General features: G+C 35.0%; 1 protein-coding gene across 3 annotated transcripts; it reads right to left on the minus strand.

Annotated features, from left to right (window-relative positions):
* Positions 1-1,640: 1,640 nt before the first annotated feature.
* LOC137722623 (coatomer subunit beta-1) lies at positions 1,641-15,075 on the minus strand. Of its 3 annotated transcripts, none has more exons than XM_068461669.1 (6): positions 14,935-15,075; positions 5,608-7,664; positions 4,290-4,799; positions 3,237-3,322; positions 2,061-2,292; positions 1,641-1,884 (listed from the first exon to the last, which is right to left on the minus strand). In XM_068461669.1, exons 2-5 carry the CDS (start codon positions 7,648-7,650, stop codon positions 2,088-2,090), a joined length of 2,844 nt encoding a protein of 947 aa, XP_068317770.1. In that variant the 5' UTR covers positions 7,651-7,664; positions 14,935-15,075; the 3' UTR covers positions 1,641-1,884; positions 2,061-2,087. The 3 variants fall into 3 exon arrangements, with proteins under 3 accessions (XP_068317770.1, XP_068317769.1, XP_068317768.1); XM_068461668.1 differs by having other exon boundaries at positions 2,053-2,292; XM_068461667.1 differs by having other exon boundaries at positions 1,641-2,292.
* Between the last annotated feature and the right edge of the window lie 1,435 nt (positions 15,076-16,510).

Here is a 16,510-nt window from a genome sequence, read left to right on the forward strand (position 1 = left end):
GCATGATAATTGCGGTTGAAGGAGCTAAATTTCGTTGAATTTTGTTAACACCCCGAATCGGCATGACGGTAAATTATCTCTCTAAATGTTTTTGGCTTAAAAAGGTTAGAATTCCATGAATCAGCTAGGTAGTTGGAAATAGAAGGGATTTAACCTTTAGACCGCAATTATTTATTTATTTATTTTCCTTCATTTTTCTTAGCACAAACTCGTAAATGGAGAAGAATGAAATTGGGGTTCGAAGAGGGAACTAATTAGAGATTGAAGGAATGTAATTAGAAAGATTAACAATTGTTTGAGGTCCGATTTATTGTGATTTTTTTAGAGTGTACTAATTAGTGATTTAAAGAGGGATTGATATTGCGTTGGATTTTGGAGTGTACTAATTAGTTATTTTGGAACTTGATGTTAAAGGCGTTGTGCATTAATGCAGTTGGTGTTCGTTTTGATAGGAATGACAGTATTTTAGGATGACAGTACTTTAAAGGACAGTAGTGATTTGAAGAGTAGGTTCAATCTTTCTTACTAATGGTGGCAGTGACGTGAAGGCAACATTGTAGCTCATGAATTAGCAAAATATGGACTTAGCAACGGAGGTTTTACTTTATGGGTGGAGGAGGAGCCTCTTTGGAGAACGATAATTAAAATGTAATTTGCGAGCAAGATGGTTAGGCTTCTTTATAAAAGGTTTTTTTTTTTTCAGTTCCCTTTTGGGCCCACAAACTTTCTGTACTCTGTTTTATACAAAATCTCAATTTCTATATTTAAAAAGAAAAAGTGATCTTAAACCTAAAAAATCAGATGATTGAGGCCCAATTTATTGCGATTTTCTGGTTGATTGAGAGAAATTTTTTATTGTGACCGAAACACAAATGGTAAACCACGTGTTTTTATTATATACATAGTGAGAAATTTTATTTTTTAAATTATTAATTTTTTAACACACATATCCCACCATTTGCATGATGACAAATGATGTACCATCCCATGTTCCAATCATACTGAAAAATCTCTCATTGATTGGGAAGAATTCTCTCAGGAATGCATAAAAATGTTAAAGAAAGTTAAAAGGAACGCATAAATTTTCCCTCATATCTAAAGAAAGGAAAGTGAGTTATGGGCTAGTTTCGTGGACCGGACAAGATTGGTTATTGTATTACGAATTGGTTAGGCTAAAATTGAAAAGGACGGGTTAAGATGAGATACTTGTTTAATGTTTGGTGTAAGAATCTAAGATACTTGTCAAATTTTCTTTAAAATGTTTTTCATATCCCAGCCTATCCAATTGACTTTGTTTACACTATACACTAGACAAGTATCTTAAGTTCTTAACCCATCCCTTCCAATCCTACCCTAACCAGTCTGAAATACAATAACCAATCATGTCCGGTCCACCAAACGAGCCCTAAAGGAATGCATAACCAGGTGATATCTATCTTGTATTGATTGCACGAGGGATTTGAGTACAGTCACAGCTGTCATATCAGGGAATGTTGCGTTTCATAAATAGCATGAAAAACGAGTTCATTGTGCAAGCAGCATGCATTCGGCATTTTTCTCTTGACTGTTTTGCAGTCACTTACTGAGTTGTACTCATTTAATCAAATCCTCGAGAACCCTACCGATACGAAAATTCTCAATGGCTGAACAAATAATGTACTGGTTTCTAAGCATTCTGAACAAACAGTAATGTTGAAATAATACATACAATTGAATTTTATGAAAGACTATCCGAAAGAAAAATGACTCACCTCAACGGAAGCAAAACGGAGTACTGCTGCGGTTCCAGCAGCCTCTCGAATCAAATACATGCCTAAAATGAATCCCTAAGTTGAAAATTTAAGATGTTTGCGACGAGTAACCCTTCAACTTGAACAGAATCACCTGCACAAGTTGCAGCTTATGACGTACCAACCAACAGAGTGAAAAGGAACAAAACTTGCATTCAGGAGGAGAGGCATGATTCAAATGCATTATTGAAACCGCAAATGATTAATAAGTTCCGTCGGATTTGTTTATTTTTCGATGTCACAGATTCAGATAGAAGAGTACCACTGTACCGGTGTATGTTCAACTGCAACGTCTTTTTAACTGGCTCCCTTCTGCTTGAGAGTAATCTTGTCGCCCAAACTGAGAGCAATTCCTTGGGTCTTGCTCCTTATCCGGATATAGCCACTAAGCTTTCCATCTGTTTGCTTTTCAATGCTAACATTCACCAAGGCGTCCTCTCCAAACACACTCTTCGCGTACAAGTTGGCAGCCAGGAATCCGCACTCACCATCCAGTGCCGATCTGAAATCAGACAGGATGTCAGAGACAAATACAAATGCTTCGTGAGAAAGACAAAACGATGTATACAAATACAAATACTTCAACAGCATTGAGATCTGAATTGGTTCATGCAAGCCAACACAACCAGACCCAAGCTTGATCACACATCTTATAGCCCAAGGAAATGAAAAAAATCTAGATTTATGAAATCCAACGATTATTTATCTGCTATAAAGAACAGAAGCCGATTCATAGTTTAGATTGCCGATTATATCTGTCCTCATCATCTCTATCTAAAACCAAATAATGCGAAAAGTCATCAGTCTAACAAGATTGATATAGCAAGCCCAACTAACTCCATTGAATATTCAGCCCCAGCACAATGCATTCGACAATGAACATGTTCCAACCATTACAGGAAATTTCAGAAACTTAGGGCCTGTTCGGTATTCTATTAAAAAACTTTGGTAATTTTCAAAATCAACTTGTAAATTTTTTTATTACTCAAACTTGTTTGGTATGGAATTTAAAACTATTATGAGATCTTAAAAATCAAAATTAAAAATAAAAATAAAAAAAATTTGTGTTTTTATGAAATGGACTATCTTTTGGAGTCAGTCTTCAATCCAGTTTTTAAAAATGGGACTACCAAGTACCAAACAAGTATTTGAGGTAAAAACTGAAAAACAGTTTTTGAGTTATAAAACTTGGACTCAAATAGAGTACCAAACAGGCCCTTAAATCCTTTTCCTATTTACAACATAACTTCAACTAAATAACATGGAAATCAACTTCAGCAATAAGCCTAGCATGAGCGGTTTAGCCTGGAATCACAAATTCACAATTTTTTTTAATGGTTAACAGCTTGCAGTAACACCAAACTAGGCATGATAGGGTGTGGACATTCTTCTCACTGAACCCTAATTGTAGTAAAAAGAATTCTAGCAGTGGAAAGGACGACTTACGGTGCAGTGAGGCACTTCATGTTAGTTGATTTCATGATATGGTCAAGAAATTCCTTCTCATGTTGAATTACAGTGTTGACAGCAACCTGAAACGGAACACAATGTCATCAAGATTTAACTCCATTTACTCTAAAGCAAAAACAAAAAAGGAAAATTAAGACCATTCACAGTTGCTCAACTAGATACTAATTTTGAATTAAAAGAAATGGAGCCTTTATGAAAAGGTAGAAGCAAGAAACTGAACTGAATACGGTGATCTGAAATACAAAGCAAATCCAAGATCTCAAGACAAGATGAACACACTGCATATGTCCATGACCAATACAAATTTAAGATCAACACGCAAGCCATACACAATACATTAAATAAGATATCACTAAATTAAAGTTTACTTTGGCTGGTTAATATATAAAAAACAAACAAGAGTAACAATGAGAGAAAAAAGGCAACAACGTCAACTTAACTTCGAATGAAAGAACACTTTTCCCTGCGTAATGAAAATTTCCATGAACTAGAAAGTTTCAACCACCACATCACTTCATATTTAGCTATAACATGTGTCACAGAACTTAAAGAGAGTAATTGCAGAAAACTTGATTCTTCCTTATCTTTTATCAGCATGTACATATATAATATCATAGGCACTGTACTACATTCAGTGTATGCTGCAGGATTCATGTACTTGTTATGTATTCACCTATTGGCCCACTAAGTACAGCATTTTTATATTCCCTAGTCGTTACATATCCAAGAATATGTGAGTCACTAGAAACTGAGGCACTAAAACGATATAGTAGATGAGGGAATAAAAGATCCACCAATCTATACATGACCGATAAACAGATACAAAGAGATTGACTGAGTTCAAAAGGGGAGAAAAAGGCAAGTATGACAAGACAAATTCATCAAACCAGAACGGTGAATACAATTTAAGATTTGATAAAACAGTAACAGAAATATTGCTATGCCCCCAAAACTAGTGGTGATGGCAAAATTTATGCAAGCAACTTTATTATTGGTGTAGGAACGGTGACAGAAAGGAGTGCTGCATACCTTGTTCTCCCACTCAAACTCTGCCCACATGGTCCTAAAAGCTCCATCACTACAAACAGCAGGAGAGATGTAGTCCATTATGTCGATATGAATATCATTGAGGACGACAACTGTACGCTCATGCACATTCGAGGTCTCATAAACAATGTTTCCAAATATGACTCCAGTCTCAGTTGAGGACACCTTGATATTAGCCTTTATTTGCTTACTAGATTCAGGAGCCAGAGTATAATTCTGTGGCCGCTCAACAAGCTTAAGATCACCCATGGTTGCCAACTCTAAGCACAAGTTCTGTAAGGTCTCTTTGGTTCGATTAATAACTGTGACATCAAGGACAATATCATAATGATGGACAGTCACATATGCTTCAGCATACACTGGGTCGCTAAATCCAGTGAGTTGGATGATTCGGTTAAGCTTGTTTGCATCATCCCCATCTTTGACAAACTGTCCTGTAGCACGTTTTAAATCATCTTGAACCTCATCTTCCAGTTCCAGTTGGCTCATACCCTTCATTAAAGATGTAGAATGGAGAATTAATTTAAATATAATACCAATCCAATACGCACATATGTTTAAGTTTAACAAAATATCAAATTTAGCTATCACAAACCAATAAAAACCAAAAGATTCGAAATAAGACTAAAGGCTTGTTTGAAACTAACCTAGACCTGACTTAGGGAGTAAACTCCAATGAAAACTTAAGCGTGTAAGCAAATTTCATACGAGACATAGAACTAAGACCATGATATATCCTTGTGAAAGATAGCAAGATAATCAGCATGTCACTCAAAAGGCATGAGCTCGGCAAGCAAAGAATGAGGAAACCACATCTCATATGATACATTTCGACATAAGCAATTGTATTCTATAATCACTGTCAACAATGGTACTTTTGTAATCATTGTAAACAATTGTAATTTCTATTAATTTATCTTATCTACGTGGCAAGGGTGACAAAGTCTCACAAATATGACACATTATCAATTTACAATTCCCCTGACAGTCACCTAATGACGGAACCATACTGTCAAAATTTCACGACGCAAGGGTGATAAAGTCTACAAATTGAAACCACAGGTATGAACATGCAACATCAGGGTACTAAACTAACATTAACCCTTAAAAAATGCCAAAACTAACAGATAAGCAACCATACAGTGTAGTGTACTAGTACATCACAAGTTATATAAATTGGTCAACATAAAAAATTGAAATGACAACAGTGAATGTCAGGTCCAGAAATTATTGTCAGACTTCACAGAATTTGCAGATACGGTTAGACATATATAACGGATAACAAATGCATAAGTTGTACCTTCCTGCTCTTTAAATGGTAAAAGTCAATAAGGTCGTCTGGTTGTGCACGAGAAATCTGAGCCTTTGCTTTTATCTCCTCTGTCTCCCTTAATTGTTTTTCTGAAAGCATGTCAACAAAACTTTGACGGCAAGATTTCAACCATATTTTTCTGATCTCATCACCAGTATTGCATAGCAATCTTATGCAGAGGACAATCCTATCATAAGAATCACTGTCAATTGGATGTGGAAGAACCGGAGATTGTCCTAATTGCAGCATAGAGACAACGATCAACAGTGCTTGTGAAGATGCTTTATTCACTTCAACTTTGGATGGCTGGACCTCTTCCAATCTCAGAACAAGCTTGGTCAGAGTGCATGCGACAACTGCCCCGAGGAAAAAGTCACCAGTGAGAAGCAGGGATCTCAAGTTCCCAGATGCCAAGGATCCTTGAACAAGGGTAGGGGGAGAGAAAGCAGTTTCAGATGCAGCACTCTGTGTGGCATAAGTTCCATCAGCAAGAATAGCTGGTCTTTTAGAAGACACGGTCATGGAGTTTACTTGCTGAACCTTTTTTGAAGAATCATTACTTTCTTCTTCTGAAACCGAGAAAAAGGGCAATTCTCCTAGGCACTGTTTAATTGTTGCAATTCCGCTCTCAACTTCAGAAAGTGACATGCAATATTCTCCAATAATCCAAAGGGCACAAGAACAAACCCGTGATGCTCGGATTTGGTAGAAAGTGTCCAATAGCCTTGTTATTATAGACACCCTTAGTTTAGGGTTGGTTTCTATTATCTCTCGGACAAAAATCACCACATCAACAGCAGAAGCAACATTGCTGTCTCCCAAGAAATCCATCAACAGATGTACCACTGTGCTCGCAACTTCTGGGAACTTTATTGCACAAGAATGAATGGCTTGAATAAGCATCTGCCTGTATTCACCATTCTTTTCTAGCTCTCCATTCTGAGTCTTAACAACTTCCTTTTTCAAAGTAAGAACAACCTCATTGATGTTCTTGTGCGTAACCAAGTCGAGAACAATGTCTAGGGTCTTCCTCCTGATATCAAGATTTGGACTAGAAAGTGCCCTAAGCACATCCATGAACATATCAGCCACAACTTCCCTATGAGAAGACTTTAGCTCAGTCAGCCGATCAAGAACAATAAGCTTCACATTGTTGTCACTCTGAGAAAGAAGCAGCTGACAGTAGGTATTGGCAGCAGCTCTAATAGCAGTAGGAGCATACGACAAGGAAACAAGTGTTCCAGCACACTCATATACAACTGCAGTTGAAGGCGCATTCAGCAAAGATATAATGATCTTAATGTACCTCCCCTTCTCCCCACGGTTTGTTCTACACACTTTTCGTATCAGCTCTAACACAATCATTTGCAACAATTCACCCCATTCAGACACCCTATCAACATTGGTCAAAAGGTAATTAATTGCACGTTCCTGGGCACAAGTAAAGAGCATGAGAAACGCATTCCGCTTAGCAGATTGATCCTGCTCTGTAGAAAGAATCTTCTCAATCATTTCAGGTGCATCAACCAAGAGTTGCTCCCCGTTTGGTAGCTTATATATGGACATCACAGCTAATATAGCATTTCTTCTAATATAAGGATGCCGATGCTCCAAATTTTGCAAAACAGAAGGGATTAATGGCTCAATTATTTCAGGCTCATTCAACCGGCAAAGAAACCTCAAAGTTACACCACGAATATACTCATTGGGGTGCTGTAGGTTGTTCCTCAAATTTTGGCATATTAAAATCATTTCAGGCAAGACTCTACCCTTTTGATCAGTTTTGTCGATTATCTCCAAATATAGGAGCAACAACTTCTGGACAGTGTGGTCCTCAGAAGGCAAAACATATCTTACGATTGTAATAAAAAGTTGAGGTAACGTTTCACCATTCAACAAAAGCATGATTGCCTTTTTCATTGCATCTATCTTTGCATCCACATCATTGCCCTCGAGAGATTCCTTGATTTCATTTGCAATTGCAGGTGTCCCCTTGTCAAAGTGAACGAGCAGACTACAAGATTTCTCCATTTCTAATTTGCTTCCTGAAAAACAATGGTTTCCTATTAGTTTAAACCATCAATAGAATGACTTAAGCATGTGATAACCAATACATATACATACACATATGCATATATATATATATAGAGTGATAGTATACTTGGAATGATTGAGTAAAGTTTATATAATGGATACCAAGTCCTTAAAGCACTCACTCTAAACATTAAAACTTCGGGATACCAAGTCCTTGAAGGAACACAACCTTTAGCCTTAATATATCGAGTATATTATAAAGTCACTGGCACAAACATGAATTTCCAAGCCTTAACCAAGAGTCCTAGAGACCACACACTTTTAATCCAAACCAACCAAGAAAATGCAAACATCAAAGTTCCCAAAACCATTAGGTGGTCAGATATCAGTTTACCTTCAAATTGGTGTTTGATTAATGAAAGCAAGCCAGTAGCTATCCAAAACAGTCTAGTCAATCTGGATAACATAGATGGAGATCCGGAAGAAGTTGACTGTTTAAGGATACCTTCATAACGAATATCAGATGCATCGGTCTCAACTATCTTAAAAGAGTTGGGAGTTAGAATGCCAAGACAAGACAAAGAGATGGGATTTGATCTGTTTGAAAATAGAGGTATGAATGGTAGACCATGCTGGAGGATTATCTTTAAGACGATCAAACAATGGTTTACACTGTTGACGAAGATGAGGATAAAATTCAGATACATAATTTAGTAATCCAAGGAATTTTTGAAGTTGAGTTTTATCAATAATCTAATCTAGAAATTTATCAGCAAATTGGATGACTCTATCAATAGGCTGGTTGGTAGATATGAATATTATATCCTAAAAATCTAAGGTTGGTCTGAAACAATTTGATTTTATATGCAGAAACAACTAATCAATTGGACTTAATTATCCTAGCAAACAAATGCATATGTTTTCAATGCTCGTCTATGGACTTTGAATAAATAAGAACATCATCAATATACATAATCGAAAAATGACTATATTGATTAAAAATCTCATTCATGATATTTTGAAATTCATTTGGAGCATTCTTAAGGCCAAAAGGCATTACATTCCATTCATAATGTCCGAAATGAGTTACAAAAACTGTTTCGTATTTATCATTTTCATGAATTTGAATTTGCCAAGCCTAATTTCATATCAAATTTTGAAAAAAATGACTGCTTGAGAAAGTCTCTTTATTAAATTTCTTTTGTTGGGGATTGGATACCGAATCCATTCCAAAACTTCATTCAAAGGTTTATAGTTAATAACTAGTCTAGGAGTACCTTTTTCTAATTCTGCGTTCTTTTGAACATAAAAGGCAGGGCATGACTATGGTGACTTACTTTTACGGATACTTCTTTTATTAAGAAGTTCTTGTATTTTTGTTTTGCAGAATTCTAAGACTTCTTGACTCATTTGGATAGGTCTAGCTTTAGTTAGGATTTTCGATTCATTAAACTCCTTTATGTAAGGAAGTTTAACAATGTGTTGAGTACTATAATTAGCTTGTGCAGAGTTCCATACTCCTGAATGGAAACAAACAATTTGTTCAGGAGATCTGAAAGAAATTGTGCCTAAACTAGATCTAGAGCTAGTGCTGGCCATTAAATTAAATCTAAATAATCTACACATGAAATTCACAAATCAAGCAAACAAAATATAAAAAACTTATTTGATTCACCTTCCTCACGCATTCGCTAAATTCCTTCCCCTCTCATGGGACTTGTTGTTTGGACAGCGCCTTACTGTTTGGTTGGAAATTCAAACAAATTTAGAGGACCGACAAATAAGATAGACTGTAAATCGAACGACTAATTATGAACCTGACTTGTAGATTATAAAGATGCTAATGCAATTACCAACCACTTGGCTCTGATACCAAATGGGGGTGGAAGCTTACCGTCTATTGACGATGATAGAAATTATGAGGACAACACTCAAGACTACAATCATTCTGGGGATTAGGACAGCAGATATCAAACCAAAGACTATAGATGCAAAAAAAGAATTGAATAAACAACTGATCAGTATTTACCTTAAATTTGAGATACTCAATGAATTGACTGGGATTAAGACATAAATGCCAATTAAAATCAGTAGTAATGAAAATATTCTTCATAATGAATTTAAATTAATGATGCAGATATATATTTGAAAATAATTTTATTTCAAATTGAAAACCAACTTATAATTTCGTCTACTGATGATTAATGGAAAAAACTGTAGTGCTCGCAGGCATCCTTGATTGAAAATAAAGTACAAGTGTTTGATAATTTAATTGGGAATGAGATGGAGCTGAATAATGACTTCTGTTCTTAAGAGAATTCGTAGAAGTTTTAGCTATATTTTGGACAAAGTCCGACCCTTTGATCTGAAAATGAATTCTCCTTTTGTAGGGAAAGGAGTATCGATTATTGCTGCGGGAATCCTGGATTGCATATGCTACAGGCTGTTAAAGCTGACGAATGATGATACTTTTTACTGTGTATTCATGATGCTGCCTTCGAAATGATGAATGAATAGTAAAAGTAATTTTACTATTCATGAATAATGACTTGTCTCCTGCTATTGCTGATGAATAGTGCTTTGTCTAAATGATTACTGCTACTGATTTGTGATAAAATCACATGGCTTCTACTATGCGATTTACAAGTGTAAAAACCCCAGAATGATTTCAAATTATTACATTTTCAAAATTCTAATTTCAAATGGGTCTTGAGAATCTGCCCACTTGATTGGTTGAGACAAAAGGTCTGATGAGTTGGAACTTGTTTCTTCTTCATTGTGCAGCAAAGCTGCTTCTGCCATAAGCTTGTCAGCCAATTCTTTGAGCTATGAGGATTTCTTTTTTTTTCTTCGAACTTGATTTGGATGATCTAGATGATTTAGGTTTTCTTTTGAAAGAAGATGAAGGACTAATGTCTGATAAAGATTGTGTTTGTTCTGGAATTTCTGGCAACGCCTTTGTTGTTGGTGGAGATACCATCGAGACAGGTACAATGGGAAATTCTGATGAAACCAAGTTGATTTTTTAATAGTCAAATTTATCCCACCATTTGACCCATCTGGAATGGTAGACTTCACCTGTTTCGATCTCGTAATTCCAAGTCATGATCTAGGGGATCTTGTATTTTGAAAATGTAATAATTTGAAATTATTTCGGGGTTTTTACCCTTGTAAATCGCACAGTAGAAGCCATATGATTTTATCACAAATCAGCAGCAGCAGTCATTCAGACAAAGCACTATTAATCAGCAGTAGCACCAGACAAGTCACTATTCATGAATAGTAAAATTACTTTTACTATTCATCCATTATTTTGAAAGACAACAGCGTGAATACACAGTAAAAAAGTATTATCATTCGCTAGCTTTAATAGTCTATAGCACATGCAATCCAAGATTCCTACAGCAATAATCGAGACTCCTTTCCCTACAAAAGGAGAATTCATTTTCTGAACAAAGGGTCGAACTTTGTCCAAACATAGCTGAGACTTCTACGAATTCTCTTAAGAACATAAGCCATTATTCAGCTCCATCCCATTTCTAGTAAAATTATCAAACACTTGTATTTTATTTTCAATCAAGGATGCCTGCGAGCATCACTGTTTTTCCCATTAATCATCAGTAGACAAAATTGTAACTTGGTTTCCAATTTGAAATAAAATTATTTTCAAATATATATCTGCATCATTAATTTAAATTCATTATGAAGAATATTTTCATTACCACTGATTTTAATTGACAATTATGTCTTTATCCCAGTAAATTCATTGAGTATCTCAAATTTAAGGTAAATACTGATCAGTCATTTGTTCAATTCTTTCTTTGCATCTATATCCTTTAGTCTGATATCTGCTGTCCTAATCCCTATAATGAATGTAGTCTTGGCAAGTTAGGTTCATAATTAATCTTTCAATTTACAGTCTATCTTATTTGTCGGTCCTCTAAATTTATTTGAATTCCCAGCCAAACAGTAAGGCATGGTCCAAACAATAAGTCCTAAGGAATTTAGCGAATACGAGAGGAAAGTGAATCAAATAAGTTTTTTGTATTTTATTTGCTTGATTTGTGAATTTCATGAGTAGATTATTTAGATCTAATTCAATGGCTAGTACTAACTCTAGATCCAGTTTAGGCACAATACTAGATATTGTTAATGAAGAACAAAAACTTGATTTTCAAACTGATGAAAGTGTTGACTTTAGAGATTGGAACATCCCCAAGGTTTCAAGTAAAAATATTTACAAAAAGAAATGGTCAGTAGCCTCATTTAGAAGGGACTCCTTGTCCAATATCCTTGTCAAAAATTGGTATTCCTTCTTCATCTTTTTGTGAGATGTTTTTCCCGCTAGGAATGAAGCATTTCTGTAAATCCAATGACCAAAAGGCCGACAACTTGTGTTTGGATGAGATTATGATTGGTAATATAACTATTAGCAACCATAGAGATATGTTGAAGTTTGTTGAGAAGTTCTTGTTCTGACAAACCATCTATATTCCATTCATAGAGTTTATCAGAAGAGACTGAGAATTGGTTTTGAATATTTCTTTCCTCAAATTGGATATCCGGAGGTGTTGGCCTGGGATGCCAATTCTTGGTAAGAGACGTTGGGTTGACTCTTTTATTGGTAATCCTTTTTAATTCAAGATTTTGAAAAACTTGTTCAACTTTTCGAATGGAATCCGAATCATCTGATTCAGAAGAGGATGAAGATACTTCTGATTGAGAAGGATATTTTAAGACATAACCTGTCTTTTCTTGTTTTAGTTCTGTTAACATTTGATCAATTTTTTGACTTGTGGAGAGTGTTTTTAAGGCTTGCCTTTGAAGAGGATTCTAGGAAATTAATTAGAGGTTTTTCCCTGGTTAACGACTTTGGTTGAGAAAGTTTGTCAATTTTAGTTTCAATTTTATCAAGTTGTTTACCAATGGTGTGGAGACTTTGATTGGTAAAATTGTTTTGTTCAATAACAGGTTTAACTCCTGCATCTTCCTTAAGAAGTTTAAAAGGAGTTGTTGGGATTTGCGTATACGCAGTTGAAATAAGAATTGTTTCTTGTGAAGGATGACTAGAGGAGACAATAGTTTTGTCTTCTTAAGCCAATTTTCTTTGGTTATTACTTCTAATTTCTTTTTAGACTCGTAATACTTTTTAACATAATCGAAGAAAAATGCTTCAAATCTATGTATTTGCATAAAATTTTTCCATTTTTTATGAATTTCTAATTTTTCTTCATGAGTATATTTATTTCTGAAAACATTTCATCTTGGAATATTTTCTTCAGCTTCAATATCAGCATTGAGCTTTTTTCTATTTGGTTTAAAAGGTTTGTTTAAAACTAAAACTTGATGATTAATCTGACCTGTGTCAAAATCATATTCTGTAGGAGAAGTTTGTTCTCCTTGATCTTGGGGTTGGTATATTAGGTGTGTGACTTGGGAGGTCATTTCGACTGACTTTAACTTGATGTTAATTAAATCATTAATTAACTCTTGTTGGGTGGCAGATGAACTGGAGTACTTGTGATAAACTTGAGATTTTTTCTTTTTGTTGGAGGAAGCAATAGGAGGTAATCCGTATTGTTCACATAATGTTCCTAGCTCATACTTGGCTATGGATTTGTTTTTGTTAACTTGTTTTGAAATCTTCATATCGATACACATTTTCAAGCCTTCCTTCTGGATAATATTAATTATATTTCCATAAGTAAAGGTATGATATGGTATGATACCTTCTTCATTAACTAAGACACTTCTGATTTTGTGTGCAAAAAGGTTTGTTAATCCATTTATGAATTTTTCTTTCCAGAAAGGTTGATTATTGTCTTCTCTGAGCATGACTCTAGACATGAACACATCTTTGTACCATCTAAAGTCGCTTAGAGTTGGACATCTCAGATTGCTGAGTTGATCATGGATCCTGGAAGTGACATTACTAGGTGTTCCTATGAAATGTTCTATAATTGTGAAAAGCAATGTATTGACTGCATCTGGGACTCCTTGTCCAATATGCTTAAATCTTTCTATCTTAAGAAGCTAAATAAATTAGTTTCTTCTGATGAATCTGGCACTAGCCAACCTCAATCAACTCCAAAAATCTTTCTTAGCACAACCTTAGAAAGGTTCAATAAGACTAAGAAAGAAGTCACAATAAAAGATCTCCAACGTGAAGTTATTAAAATCAAAGACGAAATTAGGTTTCTGAAGTCCGAAAACCTAGAAATTCGTACACATCTCAGTAGTCCAAATATATATAATATATATATATATATATATATATATATATATAATAGCTGGGCTGTTTGTCAAGGTACATAAGGACAATGCCTTATACGGTTTACTGCGTAATCACATCTAAAATGTTTGAATTTGACTTACTTCCTAATAATACAAAATATTTAGCTCAACAACTGAACTCCATGCTTTAAGTGCAGAAAATGCAATCACCGAGTTTATCAATATGTCATATAGATATACATACTACCCAACAACTCTGGCACTCTATGTATTTGTCTTCATAGAGAACCAGAAGGACTCATACAAAAGTTTATTATAGCGAACAAGCTCACTTTTCTACTTCATATACACCTGTTTCCATGTTAAGTGCAATCAAAATTAAAAATCATGCCGTGCACAGACTCACAAAAACCCCTCTTCTGTCACGTTTATTCTGAATCTTGCTGCCGCCATTCATGGACAGGATTATTAGACAGTCAATTTTAACTTGCGAGAAAACGGTAACCAAATACATTTGATCAACCAAATCTATACTTTGAAATGTGTGAAAAGAGAGAATCAATTTCCGAATTTGCTCGAAACAGAACAAATCAGATCTGAAATTCTAGCCTTTAACGGAATTGACTCGGGTGGATTTATCAAATGTACATTACTGATCTGCGTCTACATTTACGTCCAAGCCTCGGTTTCAACTTCTATAAGCAACAACAAGAATTCTCTTCAATTTCAAATCAAATTCTACCATTTCAGATCAACAACAACAAGATTTGAAGTGGAGAAAAAAAAATCCTCAAATTATCGAATTTAGCTTCGGAATGAGAAAACAAGCAAGCACTAATCAATCAAAGCACAAGTTTCAGCGCTAATCAGTTGACGAGAGCAAAACTGAAATCAAACAAAAACCAGAAGCTCTATTCCATGTAAATCCGGCATCGTTATACGTCAAAGAGAATATATTCTCTCAATTTTCTCGGTAACCAAACAGAAAAGAATGATCAAGTTTTGAGATCTGGAGACTAGCAGAGAAAGAGAGAGAGAGAAACTGACCTTTCTTTCTAGTCCTGCGTCAAAATTTGAGCTGAGAAGAGGCAGCAACGTAGAGAGTGCACAGAGGAATCAGATCCAAAATGGTTGAATATTTATATCATATTTACAAAAACCAGTTTACAGGCTCATATAGCTGTTCGATCTGCGGGGCACAGTTTTACCCTTTTACATTTTTACTTACCCTGCTCCTTTACACGGTGCTAATAGTTTCGTGGTGTCATTCGTCTTATTGATGTCTGCCACATGTTTTGAAAAATAAATTATTTCTTCAATAGATGCTTGACACATGTTAAATTGATAACAAAAAGATCTCGTTAAATTGTCCGATAAAAATGTTACATGTGTTATATAGGTTAAATCATGATTATTAGTTGTTGTTTGGTTTTGAATAAGGAAGAGGATCCTCTCCAGACCCATTTTGCTAGGATTTTCACATTTTAGTCGTTCATCGTACATCGTGCGATCAGTTTTTGTCAATTACTATTTGTGTTTAGTTTTAAAATGAATAGCTAAGATGTGAGGATCCTTAGAATCCTCACAATTTGGATCCAGATGGAATCCAAATCCTTTGAATAAGATGTTTTATAAAACATCATAAGATAGTCAATGAGGATTGATTGAGTTAAATGATCGTTCTTCGCTAGAGCAAGATCTAGATTCAAGTCTCACTATCGGCGATCTCTCTTGGTGGACCATCTTTAAAAACTAAAACAAGGCTAAGACCCTTGCAAATTCTCAAAAAAACTTGTAGTATGTGATAACCCTAGGATGGGTAGCCTTCCCTCTCCCTAAACTTGATAAAAATAAAATAAATAAAATGCACTTGCGATTGTGATACAAATATTTTTTAAACTCCCAAAATAAAATATGTAAGATCTGATACCACTATTGGGTTGTGTGCCACTTTAATATAGCATGGCAAGGTAACATAATCATATATAATTTAATTTACATTCATGGTTAGCAGAACGATTCCAGTTAATTTTATTAAATTGATCCACATGATCTAAGTTCATCGACGTGTTTGTGTTCATATAAAATAAGAACACATGCATAAACTTAAATTAAGTTTAGAATTTCAACCTTTCATATTTATGAGGATGAAATCGTTGTTAAGGCTCCCATGTGTTAGCTCTCTACTATTATCCACTCAAATGAATTTCTGGTTGGTGAAGCAGGAAGATAACAAACTGCTAGGGCCTTTTCCTCCAGCAGGTGCAGCAAGGAGCATAGGGTGTGGTGTTTTGTTTTCCAATTTCCTTAAACTGGAAAACCTAATTCCATTCTCTCCCAATTAATTATTTCACAATATGTAAAGACACTGGGTTTAAAGACCTTTTAGGCTTGAATAATTTTTGCTGATATGATATCTAGATGATGATAAACTGAATGAATGATTTCAATTATGATTTTCATGTGGTAAATGTTCGTTATCAGTAAGTAGGAGGACAAGAAAGTCCCCTATAGAGGGACACAAGCGATATCCATGAATATTAAATACAATGAAGACCATTTTAATTGTTGCACACAAACAAAAACACTTTTACGTAAAAATTTACCAAACACCTTAACACCT

Source organism: Pyrus communis, chromosome 17, assembly GCF_963583255.1.
Source record: "Pyrus communis chromosome 17, drPyrComm1.1, whole genome shotgun sequence".
Lineage (NCBI taxonomy): Eukaryota > Viridiplantae > Streptophyta > Magnoliopsida > Rosales > Rosaceae > Pyrus > Pyrus communis.

Coding starts and splice junctions, on each gene's coding strand:
- LOC137722623 (XM_068461669.1), bottom strand. CDS start 7,650: ATGGAGAAATCTTGTAGTCTGCTCGTTCACTTTGACAAGGGGACACCT. Junction 4,800..5,607: donor ACCATTTAAAGAGCAGGAAG/GTACAACTTATG, acceptor TCTTTAATGAAG/GGTATGAGCCAACTGGAACT. Junction 2,293..3,236: donor ATGAAGTGCCTCACTGCACC/GTAAGTCGTCCT, acceptor GTCTGATTTCAG/ATCGGCACTGGATGGTGAGT.